Source organism: Mauremys mutica, chromosome 1 (assembly GCF_020497125.1).
Source record: "Mauremys mutica isolate MM-2020 ecotype Southern chromosome 1, ASM2049712v1, whole genome shotgun sequence".
Lineage (NCBI taxonomy): Eukaryota > Metazoa > Chordata > Testudines > Geoemydidae > Mauremys > Mauremys mutica.
In genome coordinates, this window is record NC_059072.1 from 216,147,596 (window position 1) to 216,163,414 (window position 15,819).

Below are 15,819 nucleotides of genomic sequence, written 5' to 3' on the forward strand. Positions count from 1 at the left end.
AAACAAGGAAGAGTCAGAAAACTAACTTCAAAAACAATATTGGGTCTGTTTAAGGTAAGTGTGCAAAATAAACATTTTGATCTTGCCAAAATCAATTATATGCTGACCATTTATGGGTATTATCTGCAACATTACACTCAATGGCAGTACTCTCAACCTGTCAAGACTGCTTTAGATCAACCTTACTCAGGACGGAGCAACTCAGTGCACAATTTGTTTATGCAGCCCTATAGGTCTGATGCATATCTTACTACCATAGAACCAGGGCCAAGATCTGTCTGAAATCGGTGGAAAAAATATAAATACATTGGGACAAATGGGTTAATCTTTAATTTTCCAAGTGAGACATGATTCTGCTTTAGGTTCTTTAACGCATCGTATAAACGCCTGATATTATTCTTTATCCCAAAAGAGAAGACACTGTCGTGTGATAGAAAGCGTGATCAACCTCAGAGTGTAGATTAGGGGAAGTGCTCACATTAGATGATCCAGATCACACACAAAATTTTGTTAAAAGGCATAAATATAGTTTGTAAAAGCATGTTCTGAAATTCTGTTAACTTTTCCAGAGGTAGGTCTCTTGGTTTTATTCCATAAAATCTAAGACTCACTGAGTGCTTAGCACATTTGCTATTGATCTGGTACAGACACATGGATGGATTTTAAGTGGCAGGCTGCAACTTTTATAACATGTAAACACATGGGAGGGGCACTATCTGCCCATCACTCCTACTCTCCTTTAGAAAGCGTTTAAATGGTCACAGTGCGGGGGTGACAGGGCTCCTACCATAAAACCTGTCAATTGGGGTAGGTTCCTCTCAGCCTATATTCGGAACTCAGCTTCCTGTGAGTCCTAGCACCCTCCCCTCACACAAGGGCGACGGAAGGTGCAGCAGGTTGAGGATTTGAGCCCATAAGGGCCATGAGGTCTGACCTTAGCCATTGAAGGCCACAAGGTCTCACCCTATGCCATAAGCCCAAGGCCCATCACTAAACTCCCAGGTCTCTTATCTCTGTGAACTGCTCATTTTATACTTTTAACCGCACTGGAAACTGGCTGCAGGTTGTGACGAATTAGCAACTCAACCACGTTCCTCAGTTAGATACTAAGTGAATTCCTACTTGGCCCACCGTGGTTCAAAGATGCTGCAAAGAAGGTGAAAAAACTCATTTGCCAGTTGGCCCCTGTGGGAGAAAACATTCCTTCCCGACCCTCACATCGGTGACCAGCTGGACCCATAGCATCTGCCTGCCAGATCCCATTTTCTAGTTCAGGGTGGGTAGCATCGTATTCATTTAGAGTTAATAAAAAGTTGAAGTTACTAACACAACTTAGAGTATGTCTACCCTGCAATTAAACAGCCTTGACCGGCCTGTGTGACTGAGGCTAAGGGACTGTTTAATGGCAGTGTAGACTTTCGGGCTTGAGCTCTAGTCTATTAGTCCAAGCCCATAAACCAAAGTCAGCCAGCCAGGGGTTTTTAGTTGCAATGTAGACATATCTTTAGTTACTGTTTGACATTAAATGGTGTTCCACATGATTTGGGGTTTTGTATGAAAGACAAAACAAGAGGAACACGCAAAGAAGGGGAGAGAAAAGAACAGCAAAGATAGAAAATGCACCTTCTGTCTTTGGGGTTGACGTTTACTTGCAACCTTACTACTGTAAAAACAGGCCCAGCACATGTCATGGTAGCTGCTCTGAGGCTTGGCAAACTCATACCAGCATTGGGCTGGTTTTTAAGGCATTGTTTTTAGTTGCCTCTCTGTTCACAGGCTTACAGCAGTGTTGCAAAATATGCAGTTTTGGTCAGCGAAGCCAGCCTCTTGCTAGACAAAAGGAAAAATTCCGCATAATTCCAACAGTGAATGAGAGATTGATGGAAGCCAAACCCTGACATTGTTCTGTATGATGGACTCAGTGTAAATCCAGCACAGCAATGAATGAAAGGATTACTTGAAGGTGTAACAATGGAAAGGAAATGCACAAAAGTAAAAAGGAATTTGGTAACATTTTAAAAAATTGCTGGAATTGAGGTAGTGCTTCTTTCAGAGCAAGACACTGCACATTAAACATTGTGGCCAAATTGAGATGGCTTTATGTACCCCTGTTTTCACTATACTGAGCTCTTTTTTCCCCTTGATAACTACTGGACTAACATATGTCTGCTTTCGCAGATTAAGTTAGTATATTTGCATTATTTTTTTGGAAACAAGGCACATATTTTGAATATGTTGAACGTCATCATTAATGCACTTAATGCATAATTGGACGTTGATCTGGTGCAGTGTAATGTAACATTAATGTTGGGGCCTAGGTCATTCAGTAGATAAGTGCATTTTCTTTTTACTTCTGAAGACTTGGTTTATGTCAAAGACAATAATAAATTTGATAGTCTCATTTGTGTACCTTCCAAGCCCAACACACAATTGGGCATGATTGGCTATCCAGAGCTGATAAGAAATGGAATAGCAGGAATGTTGAACGTCAGGATTAAGATTGAGCATCTTTTTACCCTATTTCTGACTCTAGCTAGTTTTGTTTGACAGTTACCTGTATGGACACTAGATTAATCTTTTCCTTAGAGAAAAAAATAAACTATATTTAGCCTGTTAGTCCTTAGTAACTATGAAACCCACAGCATATAATAACTCATCATTCAGTTCAATGTTGAAAATGAATCATCATAACTTTTGTCTGCATCCTTCTCTTCTGGACAATGATGAAGAAAAAATTGATGCAATTACAGGGAAGAAAAATATGATTTGATTTTTTGAGTGGAATAAATGTGTTCATCCTAAAGCAGCCGACAGGTACCTTTCAAATCCACACAGAGAGGTAATAGAATATGGCATGACTATCAGAATCTGCTAGTAGGTGGCACAGAACTTGAACCTGAATGGATATGGCATAGACCCACACCTGTGGAGAGAAGCTTTGCATTTCAGTCAGGTTGTGAAGGTCACAGACAAGTCACCAGGAGGAAGCTCACACCCTTCTATACCTGCTAGTACATTGCTTGGGTGGTGGCTGTTGAACAGTTAATCAAATTCTGCATTTTTAATTATTCTTTTACTGTTAATAATACCCCAAATATTTCTTTAAAAGGATAAAAATTTTAAAGTATAGTTTTACTGTGACTAGCACAATTCATCTCATGTATATAGAAAATCATAATGAAAACCATCACTGAGCTTATAGCATCAGATAAAAAAATAGGTTTAATTAAGAAATAAAAGTAATATCAGTGCTTACTGATAGGACATTTCTTTTCTTGAGGTGAAATTCATTCCCATTTTTCAGGGCTGGAGTGGGTTTTAAGTGGTGCATTGACATTATGTTGCCTCTCTGTACATGGGGTGAATTTCATCCTAAGTGGTTATATGATCAAAAGAACTAGATCCAACTTTGAAAAAGCCTCACTCCTTACATAAAATATTGGTGTAATTTGTATAAAGTACACATCTTTCTTTCAGGGTTGTGCGCATATGCTATTTTGATGTGATAGAGTTCTTCATAAGTGCCATAGCTGCGCATAAGGAAGAGAGTCAGATTAATGAATGAAAATAAAACAGCTACACTACAGTTTAAAGATGTTAATTACATTTTATTTATTGTGTAAGCTTAGAGTGGTATTTAATGCTATCTAAGAGCAACAACACATCTTAAAGAAGGCCCTGATTCCTTTGTCAGTGGTATTATATCAGCGTAGCTATTTCATTGGAGTTATTCCAGATTTGCACTAGTTTAAGTGCAATGAGATTCAAGTGCTAAAATCTTAATACAAAGTGGATTTAGAAACAGTGTTAAAGATTAAAGACATTTTCTAAATTTCTAATCCTGTAGTATGGGGATTTAAAATATATCTACACTTGAAAGAGGTGCCTTTTTTATGCACTGATAGCCTACTCGTGATTGACCGAGGTCATCCAACCTCATGGTGACAAATTCCATATCCTCAGTATCATTTTGATGTTTTTTTTGTAAATATTTACATGAAATATATATACATTTACAGGGAATACATAATGACCATACTGAAGATGTGGAAATTGTCTGCCCGAAGGCGCGCTGACCTCATCGCTCATAGCTGGCATAGCAAGCAGTTAAGAGAACCTCTGAGTGTAAACAAATTCTGTACATCCTTTAGGTCTAGATGTCAATGACAATAATGCGTTATCTTTTTTTTTTTTTTTTGTCTCAGGGTATCTTGTTGTTATTCACTGGTTAGCGAATCTCACATTGTTCGGAGGTTTGTTTCAGATGAGCATCCAAATGTTCAAACACTTATTTATCTAACCTTATCTGAAGCTGAGGCCTGCTGCTTTGTGACTGTCTGGAGGTTGCTTGGCTCTCTTTATTGACCACCAGCATAAACCCAAACTATCCATGTGAGATTACCTCTTCCTCCGCCCACCCATCTCTATGTTCAGCTGCAATTAAAGGATTTTTCCCCATTGCTTTGTCCATCCATCAGATCATTTTCTGGAGGAAGTTAGGACTCTCCTCCCAACTCTTTTCCCCTCTACTCTTTTCCCCTCTACTCATTGGAATGGTACCATGAGCAGTTTCGTGACCACAGTAGCTTCCCTGCTTTGTGTTCTGGCGCGACAGTCCCCAGATTGCATTGTGTTTTCCAGGAATATTAATTTTAAAAATGTCAGAGCACAGCAGTGAGAATTCTACTAGTGCTAGGCCCTTCACTGTGGCTCAACCAAAAGTAAGAAGTGTGCTGTGGTTTGACAAGAGAGTGGACACTGGTGGGAAGTGAATGACTGCAATAGCAATGATTTTGAGTCTCTTCCTGCCATTTCAGGAACAGAGAAGAAGACTGGCGGGGTGAGGTGGATGGAATATCATCTTAGGCTGACTTTTTTAGTTCCAAAGAATTTTATGTTCCAAAGAATTAGTAAAGCTTTTTAAACAATCAGCTCATCCACCAGTCAGATTTATTCCTTCCGCTTTTTGTGGCTTCAGTGTGCTGACACAATATAGGGCAATTTATAGTGATCTCCATTTAAAGGTCAACATGAACAAATAGTGGTACCTGAGATGCTACCTCCTATTCTAAATAATAATTTCAGATATTACCATGTGCTATTAGAAAATGTTGACTTTTAAAGGCAAAAACAGTATTCCAGATTTTATTTTTTATTGTATTTATGTATTTATTTATGGCTGCTGTGCTTTCTAAGGTATTTCCATGGATGTTTTCCATCCCCTTGTATTGAAGGAGGAAGGAATCAACTATCGGTACACCAGACATAGTATTCATTAGGTATATCCAGAAAACATGCCGATTGGAAAGATATCTTTACTTCATTTAGGGAAAATCAGTATAACTGGTGCAATGGTGATATAAAGTGAGAAGGAATGAGTGCAATGTTAATCATTAACCAAAGCAAGTTGATTATCAAAAGGTTAGAAAGGATTTATACATATCAACATAAAGAGAGATGTAATAATTGAAGCCAGAGTAAATTAAATACAAAGGAAAAGATTTTTAAATTTCAATAAGAATGCATGTGTTTTGCATAAAGAAGGGAAATTGAAGCATCTGTGCTACCACTTTCCCAGCATATTTTATAAATAGTTGAATAGCTTTTTAATTTTTTGAACTTGAGTGTTTTAAAATTAACTGTTTACTATATTTTCCCAGCTAGTCTGGTTGCAAAGGATATTTATTCAGAAACTTCCCTATGAGTTTAGCAAAGCTTTTATCTTCAGTTTCTTGTAAATTTTAGTATCCTTATTGATTTTCTTGTTGCTAATGAAATGCATTAATCAATTACATATACATTATTGCTGCCTTTAGTCTTCTTTCAAATGGATGTGTAGTTTTGATGCCTAGTTATTACTAATCTGCTGGTCAACTTCTCTCTCAGCCATTCAAACCACTGAGGCTGCTGTATTATTCTTTCAATTGCTTCTTCTTGAGTCTTTCCCTCCTAATTTATGTGATCTAGCTGTGTAACTGACCAGAAAAATATGACTGTACATACAGCACTCTCCCCAGTATAGCTACCCCAACATGCAAAAGGGAATGGAATAGCTACGCCACCCTTTCCTGGTTTAAAATGCCTCTTGACCATTCCTTCCCCACACAGCCCATAGCTAGCAGCCAAATTCTACCTGGATCTGCATTATAGGGCTGGAGATAAAAAAAAGATTCCCTGTGGCTTCTATCACCTCTGGCAAATTCACAAATTGGGAAGCGAAATTCAACTCAGAATCTCTTCAATGTTTTATCCAAAGATAATAGATTTTCCCATCCTTTTTCTACAAAAGCAAATGAAAGAAGGTAGTTACACTTATTTAAAACAATATTTAAAGAAATTTAGCCAAACTTGAGGGCAGAGATTTAACAGACCTCTGCTGGAAGGTTTTTTTTTTATATACCATCTTATTATTTATCCCTGCTCAGACAGAACAGTGATATTAACACAGCCACAAGTTCCTTGTTTACAGTAGAGCTCCCATGATTGCTACCGCCTGTGAAGCGGCACTGTGGTTATCCAGCAATGAGAAACTTTAAGCTCAGTGTACACAAGATCCTGAATGAGCGGGTGCATAATTTTCACTAACATTGATAATGCTATATGTTATATGCACTTTGAGACAAGAATAAACTACATAGGCCATTCAATGATTTAGGATAGTTTTTGAGATCTGTTCCCGCTGAGATCAGCAGAAGTTTTCTCACTGACTTCAGATATTGCTTAATTTCACCTGGGCACAGTCTGACTGAATAGGCTTTACTGTTTATAGCAGTAGTGTTTTGAGTTTGTTTGTTTTAAACATTTTGGCTAGTTCTGTAAATACAAGGTATTTAGGGTGACCAGATGTCCTGATTTTATAGGGACAGTCCCAACTTTGGGTCTTTTTCTCACATAGGCACCTATTACCCCCACCTCCTGTCCTGATTTTTGACACTTGCTATCTGGTCAGCCTAAAGGTATCTGTGAGATGATCACGCATCAGAGTTCAGCATAATTTATTATTTCAGGAGTTCAGGAGAACTGAGGGATTGGTTTTATATCTACTCACAAAATGTGGTTATTGGCCACTATATAGTCTATCTAGTCTCTTTCTATTCTACCTATCTCCTTAGGTTTTGTACTGCCGTATTATACCAAAGTTTTTGAGCCCCTGTAATGATGCATAATCTGATTGTTTAAAATAAAATTGGCAACATTTTTTGTATTGCTGAGCCTATAAATACATGCATCTTTAGAGCCCAATCTTATATTGTTCTAAGCAATTCATTGTGTGTTGAGAGTCCTGGACATGTTGTAAGATCAGACTCTTAATAACCAGGAGTACACATGTACTATCTTGTGAGTCAAAGGAGAAAAATATAACTATTGCATTTAAAATATCTCAAAAGTTAAACTAAAATAATGTCGTTTGCTTTACTCTAGCGTAGTTATGGTCAGGAGCCAATTGTGCAAAGTGCTGTACAATAACAGACCAAAAAGAAAGTTTTGCTATACATGAAAATGTTACTGTCTTAATATCTCAGGACCGTAAAGGACAGGAAGCAAGCACACTCTTGCAGCAGCATCTGGAAACTCATTTCTAGTTCTTCATTAAAAATGTCCCATTTCTAGCTCTGCAGGATTACCTGTCACTGCTACAGGCTGTAACAGTCTTTTACACAGCTCAGCACAATTTAAGTTTTTTGGGGGCAGAGGGTTATGGGAGAATTCAACATTTAGGAGGAAAGAAGGAAACACTTTTGTGGAAATTTGATTTAAATTACTGACAATATTAATGTTTGAAGCTGCACAGTGATTTCAAATGTTACAACAGGGATTGGCAACCTTTGGCACACGGCCGCCAGGGTAAGCCCACTGGCGGACTAGGCCGGTTTGTTTACGTACCGCATCTGCAGGTTCGGCCAATTGTGGCTCCCACTGGCCTCGGTTCACCGTCCCAGGCCAATGGGGGCGGCGGGAAGCGGTGCAGGCTGAGGGACATGCTGGCTGCTGCTTCCCGCAGCCCCCATTGGCCTGGAGCGGTGAACCGTGGACAGTGGGAGCCACAATTGGCCGAACCTGAAGATGCGGCAGGTAAACAAACCGGCCTAGTCTGCCAGTGGGCTCACTTTGGCATGCCACATGCCAAAGGTTGCCGATTCCTGTGTTAGAATAAGTCCTGAGAAGCTGGGTTAGTGAGCAGAGTGCAGGTGAACCTGTCAAATGTGCACGATCAATTCAATTTATCACATTACTCCACTAATTATCTCATGGATATTATTTCCACGTATGTGGAGTGTGTGTATGTTTGTATCTGTGTATGTCTGCATGCATGTGCGCACATACATGTCAAGGCCATTTAAGAGGATACTTGTGGGACTGGATGACTTAGGGTATTGGTCCAGAAGTATGGGACTTACACCACCAGTTCAAGCAATGACAGAAGGCAGTTACCCTTTAATATGTGACATGATTTTGTGATCTCACTCCAAGTTCATAATGCACAGCTGTGGGCATCTCAAAAACCCATTACTACAGCTGCCATTCTGGTATGTATGCTTAGTGGAGGCATGTAGTCTCATACCTGTCTCATCCCTCTACATGGTTCTCACAATTAAAAGATGATACACCTTGGCAAGGCTTGTACTTACATTTGCCATCTGTAGTTAAACAAACATTTTAGTCTCTCCAAGACTGTTAAACCAGTGCTTTCCGTAAATACTGAGCACCTGATCCAAAACTGACTTAAGTCAATGGAAAGACCAGGACATTTAAACAGCTTGGGTTTGATGTAACAGTCTCCAACAGCTATTTGGAAAAAAACTCTTTGGAAAGACTGTAACAAGTGTCTGATGTTGCTGCATTTCTCTTCAGAACTCAGATGGATTTCTGTAGGATTTATATTTTGAGAAGAAATTCTGACACCTATGACCATCAAGTCACAAAAATCATGAGTGCCTTTTATCTTGAAACTTTCCAGGAAGGTGACCAATGAAATCAGAATTAATAAATAAATAAGCCTTGGTAGGCACATTCCCCTCAGCCCCTCTCACCTCACTTCTCTTCTGATTTCGTGTTCACTGCAAACATCTGATTACTTTAGTTAGGATATTCTAAAGAATCTAAATCTGTCATCATTCGAACCCATCAGTGGTTGTCAGTTTGGCTCTGCATTGTATAAACCAACTTTTTTTTCCCCTAGCAGTAAAACACTTGTCCCCTCACCCCTTCACTACAGTTGGAATGGGCATGTATTGCACTGGCAGGTTTTTAGATAATATCCATTCAGATGAGAAGAACACCTGTGTATCCTTAAGAAGAGTGTTGCTGGGATTTCTTTAGGCATGTGAAAGGGTTAATGGAAGTTTGATCAAGACATTTCACGTACCTAATGGTTTCTAGTTTTAAAGAGAGAGATTTTTATTATAGTATTTTATGAACAGAGCTGAACTAGCTTTGTATTTACACATTGTCAGGAAATGGGCCTTTTTTTCTTTAATATGTAAAAGATAATGTTACACACTGAGTTTAATAGAAAGCTTGAAGCGATTTAGTTTTTGTCTATGCATGCTCATAACAGGTATATGAAAGACATACACTTTAGTAGTTCAGATAAATGAAAATGCAAGCTGTAGTACTAAAATCAGAATAGTATTAGAATCATTGTATAGTGTTTAATTACAGGTCCACTTTTACTAGAAGGAGAGGAGAGGAAAGCTCTTCTTCAAGAAACCATGGGCAAACTTTAGGAATTGCTGATTCAAAAAGACGAGTTAGGAGGCATTGTGCATAATGTCAAATACTTTTATTTTTTATCCTGCTGATTGGACAGCCTACACTTTATAGAATGATGCTATTTTAATAATACTAATATGTTTCAAATCTCTTTCTGTTTAATCCCGTCTCCTTTTAGATGTTGTACAGGTGGGATTTATTTTTAATTGCCTCTGGGTTGTGAACTGGAAATTGCATTAAATTATAACTTTGTTTAAATGTTAAGAAACTAAAGGAAGCATTCTGTTGTATATCTATACCAGCAAACAGTTTATGAAGAGACAACAGATGTGGTGACTGAAGGTATGACTGTGGAAACTACTTACGTGCCTTCTGCATACCTGGCAGAGATCCTTCGACTCCTGCAAGCCTTGTCTGAAGTGGAAGACCTCCTTAACTCTCCTGATCTGCAGGGTAGGGACTGTGAGGATCTCTTCAAACAAGAAGAGTGTCTCAAGGTAAGATGCTAGTCTTCTAAGAGGAATATACACATCTTAATTTATAAAATATGGGGACACCGCAAAGTCACTTGTTTTATCTGGCCTTTGAAGAGAGAAGTAGGGGGATTGAGGTATAGGCTACCTGTGTGTGTGTGTGTGAGAGAGAGAGAGAGAGAGAGAGAGAGAGAGAGAGAGAGAGATTATATACACACATGAAACAACTAAAACTAAAAACCAAGTAGAATGTAGGTGGGGTTTTTTACGTTATATTTCATGGCAGATCTCAGAGGCTTATTACATTAGAGGGCTAGATGCTATGTCAGTTGTGTAATTAGATTCATTGGGTAGAAAATACTGTCAATCAAATACTAAATTCTAGGCAAGAAAAAAAAAGACTTTGTAGGAGAAATTATGAAACCTGGAAAATCACTGGTCCTGATTTTCCATCACTTACACTAAAGTAAATCATGTGTAGTTCCCTTGAATTTGGTGGAGTTACTCCAAGGTAATTGGTGTAAGAAGAGAATCAGATCAGTATCATAAACTGAACAAAATAAATGGTTCATCAGTTTTTATGTAATAATGTTTGTATCAGAAGGAGCCTTTTTATCACTGTAAAAATAAGTGCTATATACGATGGTAGCACTTTCAAGTTGTAAAAGAGAATGAACAAAAGGCCATGCTTTTATCTTTGTTTTTAGCATTTTCTGCATAATTCTTTTAGCCCATAAATGATTAGTTACATGCTCCTTCCACAGGTAGATAAATAGAAAATTATAAATGTATTACCCCCTAGGAAATTAGGATGTTGTCTGTCTATTATACCCATAGAATGACACATCAGTAAAGTAGTGGAGAAGGAGCTATATATATGATTATTTCTTGTTCAGTAATCTACATTTCAATAGTCTTGAAACAGCAGTAGGCTATTTCTTAACCCACTTGTAGTTCAGTTTCAATAGATTCAAGTGCTTCTAGGTACTGTATATCGACTTTCCCTAATCAATTTCTGAAGCAGACAACATGCCAAAGTTATTGTCATTCTTTATTTTAAGTAATTGACCTTGTTAGAATGGTTTGTATATATGCAAAAATGTCATAAAACATGTAAATCACTGCTAATAAGCCACCACTTGGTCCTTGTTTATATAGTTTCTGTGTTAATGACTAGCTTGGTTGGAGGAGCAGTGACCCAGCAAGAAGCTTACTGGCAGTTGAGTGGCTCCCTATTAGTGCTCCTTAATGCCTTACACTTGTGCTGCCTGGGTCTGATTTACATTCATCACTAATCACTTGTTCATCCACACACATTTGATATTATTATAGCTGACACCAACTTTAATTATATCGATTGCTGTGGTTACAAGTAAGTATTGCCATAGGTTTAATTTAACTGAGCTATTAAATTGTCATGAGATGTGGTTGTGGGCACAGTTCCATCTTTCTCACAAATAAATCTCTTGCAACAGTCAAATGGATCTTGCACACTCATGGGCTTTTGGAAAGGGGTATAGTTTTTTTTTTCATTTTTTTTTCCTGAGCCTCTTTAATGAATATTTATTTCCTAGTAAAAGCATTCATCATTGTCATTACCCTGCAGTAAAAATAGAAAAGTAGTGCATAAATTGTACAGCTGCTGGTTGGGGAAGGCTTGAAATTAAATTGTGGTTGATTTTTATCCCTGACAGATTTGCATGAATCAGATTCCAGGATTGTAGTGAAAATCTCTGTGTTTTTTAAAGTAATTTTGTGATTTTTTTTAAGTCAAATAATTATTTGCTATTCTAATTAATACTTTAAAAGAAAAACAAACTTGTGTACAAGAACCTTGCAATGATAACTGCTTTGAATGATTTTCACAACAATAATGTGGGATTTCTTTAGCTGTTATGGTCAATCAAAACTACTAATACATTGGAAACATCAAGAACAATGGCAAAAAAAAGTTGTTTTAATCATTGATTTGGCTGATAATTCTCACATTGGCTATTTATAACAGAGAGTGAATGGAAAATGGCAAAATGTGAAAATGTTTCTGTAGTTGCAATACAAGTATTGTGCTAATGTCTAACCTCTCTTAAATGCCTACAATCTTTATAATTTATCTGTTAGTTTTTCAGATACTTACTTGCAGGAATGTTTTCTTCATTCTCAGGTTTACTAAATTGAAGGATCTGATGGGCAGTGCACTTAAATTAAATCTCATGAAGGCAATAGTCACAAAATTTGCATGACCTCAAGTGGGTTACTCTCACTTTCAGGCATGTGAACCTATGTCTTCTGTGTTTTGTACTCCATCAAAGCCACTGTCATTGTTTTAACAAATAATTAAAATGTGACAGTTCTTTCAAAAGAACTCCTATTGAATAGAGTGGGAATTACATTTCATACATTGGAGTATTGGAGGATTAGGTTACTGAGAGACTTTCAAATAAGAGAATTACAAATAATTTTAGTTTCTCTTGCTGCTACTTCTAATGAATGGACATAGTTATATTCGGATACAGGCTTTCTCCCTCAGAAGACCGCTTCCTGCAGTTTAATTCTAATCCCATGTTTATGATCTCTTATTCTTCCCATATGGAACTAATTGTGATTCCATAAATTCACCATTATAATTTCACTGCAGGATCAGGTATGGAGAGAAAATGGGCTGTGAGAGGGAGAAAGCACAAAAAAATCTTAGCTAATTACTAACCATGGCAATGGAAACCCTAAACACTGCCTGAAAGTTAAATGCATTTATGATTTTATATACTATACTAACACTTTCATCAGTACAGAAGTTTGCTGGAATTGTAAAAAAGAGGGATTAAAAAAATCTGGTGTATAAAGGACTAAATGAAAACCTGGCTTACATCTCATGCAAGTGCATTCATTGTGATTAGGGTGCCTGGGATATAACAGGAGACTATGGCCTAAGATGGGAATGGATTTCTGTTTCATTTAGAACATTGGTTTTCAAACTTTGGGGGATGTCCACTTAAGGGCATGGGATGAGGTTATTGGAGGAGTGTGGTAGGGTATGGGGCTGCAGCCAGCTGGATGTTTGAAGAATGAGGAGAAGGCTCAGGGGAGTCCCCAGTGGTTGTGGTTTGGGGGATGGGAGTGCAATCCCTCCTGCCCTGCCCCAGAAGCCTCTTCTTTCCTCCCTGACCACTGAGAGCTCCCTGAATCCTCTCCCCGCTGCTGCCCTGCCCGGGCACCCAACTGTCGGCAACCCTGCGTATTTTAAATCCTCCACAAACGGGGAGACCAAGAGACTCTGGGTTGGGGGGAAGTAGGAAGAGGAACCCTGGTTGCTCTGATCTGCACTGTGATGCCATGGGCTCCTCTGAGGATGGAGCTAGCTGGGTCCTGCCAACGCCCCAGGTGTGAATCGTCCACTCCCTTTGGTGAATGACTTTGTGTACTGGATGTCCAGGAGGTTTTTTTGGAGAGAGGGTGGTGGTGGGAGAGGATGACTGTTTTGTGACTCCCATGAAGAAGGGCTATGGGGAAAAAAAAGTTTTGGAACCTCTGATTTAGAACTAGATATATATTGGTTAATGGAAATGTGTTGTTTGTTTTTTTTATAAAAAATACTTGATAGCATTGTGAATGAAAACTAATCCTTAGCAAATGTGAAGTAACATTTTCCCAGTAACAGAAATGAATGATCCCTTTTTGTAATGTACAACATATTTATGTCTACTGTGAGTTTTATATCCATGTCTATAAAAGTGTATCATTCAAGCTGAATTTCTTTCATAGTATGCCACTTCAGTACTTAATCATATTTCAACTTTGAAATCAAAATATTCATGTTTTAAGGCTACTCAGCATGTACAGTTAAATAGTATACACTTTCTTTGTTTCTTTCACTGTCTTGCATTTAGTAGGAACATATTTTATAATAAGACTTGAGTCTGCAAACATTTATGCATAAAGTTTTTCAGTAATTGTTATCATTAAAATCAATATAGAATATCAGGGTTGGAAGGGACCTCAGGAGATCATCTAGTCCAACCCCCTGCTCAAAGCAGGGCCAATCCCCAAATGGCCCCCTCAAGGATTGAACTCACAACCCTGGCTTTAGCAGGCCAATGCTCAAACCACTGAGCTATCCATAGCTCAGATGCATCAGTATTTGGAGAATTGGGTCCATATTATCTTAAAATATCCTTACCTAATATAATATTTCCAGTCAGCCTCCTTGTAAATTTATTTCATCTTTTTTTTAAAAATCCAGGAATCTTCTCTGCTCTACTTTATGTATAATCTCCCTTCTCTTCTCCATTTTATGCATGATAATTCTTGTCCCTTCATATATCTCCATTTTATACATACATCCAGCAGCTTTCTTTGTCATCCTTCTACTGTAAGTCATTTCAGTCTACACCAATGCACTATAATTACTCTGCACCTACCATTCTCCCAGCCAGACTGCTTTCATAATCCTCTCTAAGTCTGCTGTATTAAAAAATCATCCATATCAAATATTATATTTCTGTTCTAGTACAAATTTTAAAACTGTAATTAAGTTGCAGATATTTTCCCTGCCATTCATGAGTGCTACAACCTGTGCTGTTGCCTATTTTGACGTCAGTATAAAAACTGAGAGATATAATTACAGTATGCATGTAAGGACAGTGCATCATCCTACATATGTTTTATTTGCCAAAAAATTATTTGCGTTTTATAAATGAAATTCACATCTGGATCATATCAAATGATCCCAGGCAACAAATACAGGAATCAGGAAATACAACTTAATGAAGAAGCACTAAACATGAAGTTTAAAATAGTTTTCTGCTGTAGCTCTGCAAAACCTAATTAACTACAACTTGGAAGTCAGAGTGATTGAATACACTTCCCAACTTGATCTATCAGTAATGTGATGCTTGGTACACAAATGGCCAAAGAATTGAATTTGTCCGGTATGTTGTCCTCAGCTGTCAGATAAAGACAAATTCAAGATAGTGAAAATGAACTGGAGTTTGAGTCTCTAGTGTTCTGATTTCTCTTTTTCAAGGGCAATGAGATGGATCCACTCCCCAAAGGCTGCTGTCACTTCAGCTGCTAATGGGTTTCTCTAATCCTTTATTCTTAGAAATGAAAGTTGTGTGCACTTTTGTTAACCAGGTTACAAAATCTCCTAAAGCCCTCTTGATATCTAAAACAACTTGAAGCCATTTTTTTCATCTTGAAAAATGGAAGGGGTATATGTGTGTTTATACACTCATTTTCTCTCTCTTCTCTGGATCACTGCATGTGATCCAGCTGTGAATTTCATTAACAAAAAGGCAAATTTAATATATATATATTGTTATGGATTGTGTGCATATATATATATATATGCACACAATCCATAACAATAACATTTAGAACATGGATGCATATATATATATATATATATATATGTTCTAAATAACAGGAGATAAAATCTGATGTATTGTTATGGATTGTGTACCCCACACTGGTAGAGAAAGAAGCCAGAGAGCAATTAGTGCACCTGGTTGCATCTGCAGCATACATACATGTAGGGTCACACCCAGCTGCAGTTATATGCAGGCTCTCTGACCGGCCCTTGCATAGGACGGCTACAGCTAAGGCAACTCCCAGCTCCTCAGGTATGCACCCCCCC

At 37.9% G+C, this 15,819-nt stretch overlaps 1 protein-coding gene across 16 annotated transcripts in view; it reads left to right on the top strand.

Moving 5' to 3' along the window:
- The window catches only part of DMD (dystrophin), a 2,044,659-nt gene that overhangs the window by 987,688 nt on the left and 1,041,152 nt on the right, over positions 1-15,819 (top strand). For all 16 annotated transcript variants that reach the window (XM_044996713.1, XM_044997415.1, XM_045002732.1 and 13 more), the window contains one exon: positions 10,017-10,211. In XM_044996713.1, coding sequence (XP_044852648.1) covers positions 10,017-10,211 — 195 coding nt within the window. The remainder of the gene's footprint in view (positions 1-10,016; positions 10,212-15,819) is intronic.